The sequence below is a fragment of the Limulus polyphemus genome, unplaced genomic scaffold, assembly GCF_000517525.1.
Source record: "Limulus polyphemus unplaced genomic scaffold, Limulus_polyphemus-2.1.2 Scaffold1556, whole genome shotgun sequence".
NCBI lineage: Eukaryota > Metazoa > Arthropoda > Merostomata > Xiphosura > Limulidae > Limulus > Limulus polyphemus.
In genome coordinates this window covers 237,595-241,583 of record NW_013667166.1, presented here as the reverse complement: position 1 = coordinate 241,583, position 3,989 = coordinate 237,595, and the positions used below count along the sequence as shown (strand labels likewise).

The following is a 3,989-nucleotide window of genomic DNA, read 5'->3' as shown; positions in this document are numbered from 1 at the left end:
GATGAGCAGTAAGTAAGTATTATAAATGACACATAAACTGTAAAAGAACTAAAGTGTCTTGATCATAAATTAAATGATACATAAATAAATACTTAAGTTAGTTTTTATTTCAGTTGATAAGCAGGTTTCATCCAACCAAGCAAAAAACAGCAGATGAATTATATAAGAGATACATGTTGATAAATTTGTCACAAGAAAAGGGAAGGTTCTCCTTAAAAGGCTACATTCTTGAAAAACCAGTTTCACAACGATTTGTATTCCCATGGACTAACAGACGTTGAGAAGGTTGTCTTCTACCTCAACTAAGATATTTATGAAACCCGTTCTCTCACTTTGTAACCTGACTCGCTATTAACTACCTCTAGCATAGTTCTTCCATAGGGTTTTTGAAATAATAGCTCTGAAACATAAGATTGAAATCAACATTTATAGTGTTAAAAAATCCAGAAAAAACATTTGTTTGGAAGTAATACACATGTATATAAAAAATTCAATCAAAGCAACTAGTATAATAACTTTTAAAATAGGATCAATGTTTAAAATGCATAATAAAGACGTTATTTGGCTGACAGCAAAAATTAAAAGACTACATATTTCAGTACCCAACGACGATAATGTTACATTACATGTAGTCTCTTAATTTTGGCCAAATAAACTTTTAGTCAAATCGACCAAATAATATTTCTATTGTCCATTTTACACAATGATTCTATTTTTAATTTTATACGCTACGTGTTTTACTTTGGGACAAATTACTCACGGGTCATTGTTTTTTGGTAGAAGGGTTCCAAGCTCCTTGATTCGATCATTGATGTTGAATCTGCGACGTCTTTCAACTGTCCAACAAAAAACAATTTTAGGAATTACGGTACAGATAAGAATAAATAAACCTTATTTTTACTACTAATAAAACTGAGGCAATAGATTAACAGACAAATAATGTATTCCTTCAAAACATTTGTGTGAAAGACAAACCCATGTAACCTAAGTCTCTCGGGCATGTACTGATATTGTAAATTTGGTACAATGCAATGAAAGCAGGGATAAAGTTACACTCCTTGTCTTTGATAATTTAAAGAAAGCTGTTATGTGAAGGTTCCCATCTTTTAGAAAACTACTATGATTTTTGCACGTAAACATTTTTATAAGCAAATGAGTGGAATTGAGCACACTTACTATATCTCACATTCTCTATATTTAGTCAAGCTCGTTAAATGTAACAGTGTCTTTACCACTCCATGAAACCACACTTTATTTCGTGGTTACAAACCTATATACAGTTGTACTTTTTATGGTACTCAAGTACAGCAGTAATGAGAAACATATCACATTAGAGTAAAAAATAAAATGTCATGAGTAACAAGCAAATTTTTTCAAATCGAAAAATACCACAGAATGTGTGAAAAATAAGAACTTGGTGGTATATCAAAGCACAAAGTTAAATAATCTGTGCTGTGCCCACCACAGCACCAAAACCCATTTTTTTATCAATATGAGCTTTCAGACTCACCACTGGGAGGCGAACCAACAAAACATCAACATTAAGACAAGCATGATGAATACTGCAAATCAGCAACAACACATGTTCATGTTGACACACACAAAACACAGATTTACCTTTCCACTCAAAATCCAACGAGCCTTGTCTCTAAGTTAATCGGCAAATGCAATCATGATGTGGACAATTAAAAAGATCAGAAGAGGAATATTATTTCTCTGTTGTACATGAATAACTTTTAAGTCCTTGACTTCACCAGAAATTGTTTTTTTTTTAAGATTTAAGATTTCCTGAATTTAATATCAGGTCATCATGGAAATCAAAATTTCACTACAGTGAGAGGGAAACCTGGTTTTGTCATATGATTGAAAAGGAGAAAAAAGAAACGCTTTCAAACAGGCAATTTATGAATGACTTAAGGGTAAAAAAAACTTCTGCAAGCAAACATTAAGACCATAAGCATGAAGTCAGATAATGAATGAATAAGGATAATTTCAGATTAGTGATGAAATAAAATCTTTTGATTATTTACAGAAATTACATTGTTAAAAAGGGCAGTAAACACGCTAATATCAAAAATAGTATCTGGGTGTCATTGTAACGAGATGTATGTTTGTGCAATACGAATGTAACCCTAAATACTTTTTTGGACCCATTAGTAAGTCTCTCACTCACAAATAGACTAAGACAGATTAACACAAATAGTTGGAATCAAAAGTATATTTACAGACAATCTCTCAAAGATCTACCAGCTACAAATAACTTACGGACTTTTAAGCTTCTTATGTTAATCGTCTCCACGTGAAAATTCTATACTCTAAGAAATCAGTTACTTATTCCACAGCTAAAATTTGACTGGTAATTATCCATACGCTTCATGTGTCTTCTGGCACACACACACACAAAATTTTTTTAAAGTAATAAGTGCTGGATATACAAAAGTTGGATATATATCATTTAGTTTATTTAGTGATTCAATAGTTAATGATTATTTAGTTTTCATAACAAGAGTGTTAAAAGTTAATTACTTTAAAAGCGATAGTTATGACAAGTTTCGTTACATAACTCTGTATGAGTCATACGTTGTGTATGTAGTTTAATTGTTGTACTAGGGTTTTGTAATATTGTTGTCACTAGAGGACTAGACATTTTTAGATCTTTCTGTTGTGTGTTATAAATACATGCAGATACAGAGAAAAAGGAAGTAAGTTAGTAAAAGTTAAAGTAAGTCAGACTGTGTGATTTTCAGTTTAGCTGTAACTGGTGATTTCTAAAGTGAAAGTTTGACAGTTCATATTGTAACAACATAGATAGAGAATAACAATTGGTCTTGTCAATTGTGTTCTGAAGTAATTGAACAAGCCTGTGTGAACTTTTGATGTAAAAGAAAGTTATTTAAAGCTCATACTGTGGTTACTCACCCAGTGAACATATCACTGATTGTATTGTGATAACAGAGGAGAGAAGAAATAATTGGTCTTGTCAATTGTGTTCTAAAGTAATTGAACCAGCATTTGTGAACTTTCGACAAAAAGGCTCTGGATTCAGCTGTGGTAAACAATAGTGTAACAAATTTTTGTACATTAGTTTGACTTGTTTTGAATATATATTATTTTAAAACAAGTGGATTGTGTGCTGTCTTTTATTGTTGATGTTCATCACCAAAAGTCACAGACACCTTCTGTAAATAATCCAGCCCCAATAAAAACTTGACAAGAAGTAATACTTTAAATGTTATATATATTCATAGATACATTATCACAAAGATAATCTTATTTTGTTAAAAGTCATCCCACTTAAAAATATCCTTTTCTCTAAAAAAAAACAGCTCCTCAGGCTTAGAACATGAAAACAATAAAACTTACATGCTTGTTTAGGACTTAATGAAAAAAAAAAGATGTATAAAATATTGCTGCATAAAAAAAAACCTACAATTATCACACTGTTCTCCTTAATGTAATCAAAATAACCAATCAACATAAATTTTAAACTCCTAATGTTTCAAACATATCTAAAATCCATAGCGTACAACCAATTTACTAACTCATATTGTGGTTATCTTTCTTCTGTCTATCTTTCACCAATGCGTGCAAATGGTCATTAGCCACAGATAAAGGTTCCTCTTTAATGTTTACAACATCAGATTGGCAAGATTTTGATGATATGGTTTGTTCAACAGGAAACAAGTCAAGTATATTTGCAGCTCCAGGTATCTATGAAAGTACAAATTGGTCAAACATACAAAATTTCTTCACTTTTCAAACTTAGTATTTTAGATCAAGTAATATCGATCTGTAAAGCTGTCATTAACAATACAGTTTATTAGGATTAATGTGTAATTAATTTGTTTGTTTAAACCTTTTTTTTGAATGTTGGGGACCTAATTACTTTGTATGTGTGTGTGAGGGGGCCTCTTTTGTGGTTACACCACTGCTAAGAGTTAAGTATGCGATATTTTGCCAACAGCTGTTCAAAAAGTTTGTAGTTTTCT

The 3,989-nt window shown here is 31.2% G+C and overlaps 1 protein-coding gene across 1 annotated transcript in view; it reads right to left on the bottom strand.

The window, feature by feature from the left end:
• LOC106464076 (microphthalmia-associated transcription factor-like) overlaps window positions 1–3,989 on the bottom strand; it is a 62,652-nt gene that overhangs the window by 4,247 nt on the left and 54,416 nt on the right. Inside the window, exons 5-6 of the mRNA XM_013924188.2 lie at window positions 3,543–3,711; window positions 761–836 (exon numbers count right to left, since the gene is read on the bottom strand). Coding sequence (XP_013779642.1) covers window positions 761–836; window positions 3,543–3,711 — 245 coding nt within the window. The remainder of the gene's footprint in view (window positions 1–760; window positions 837–3,542; window positions 3,712–3,989) is intronic.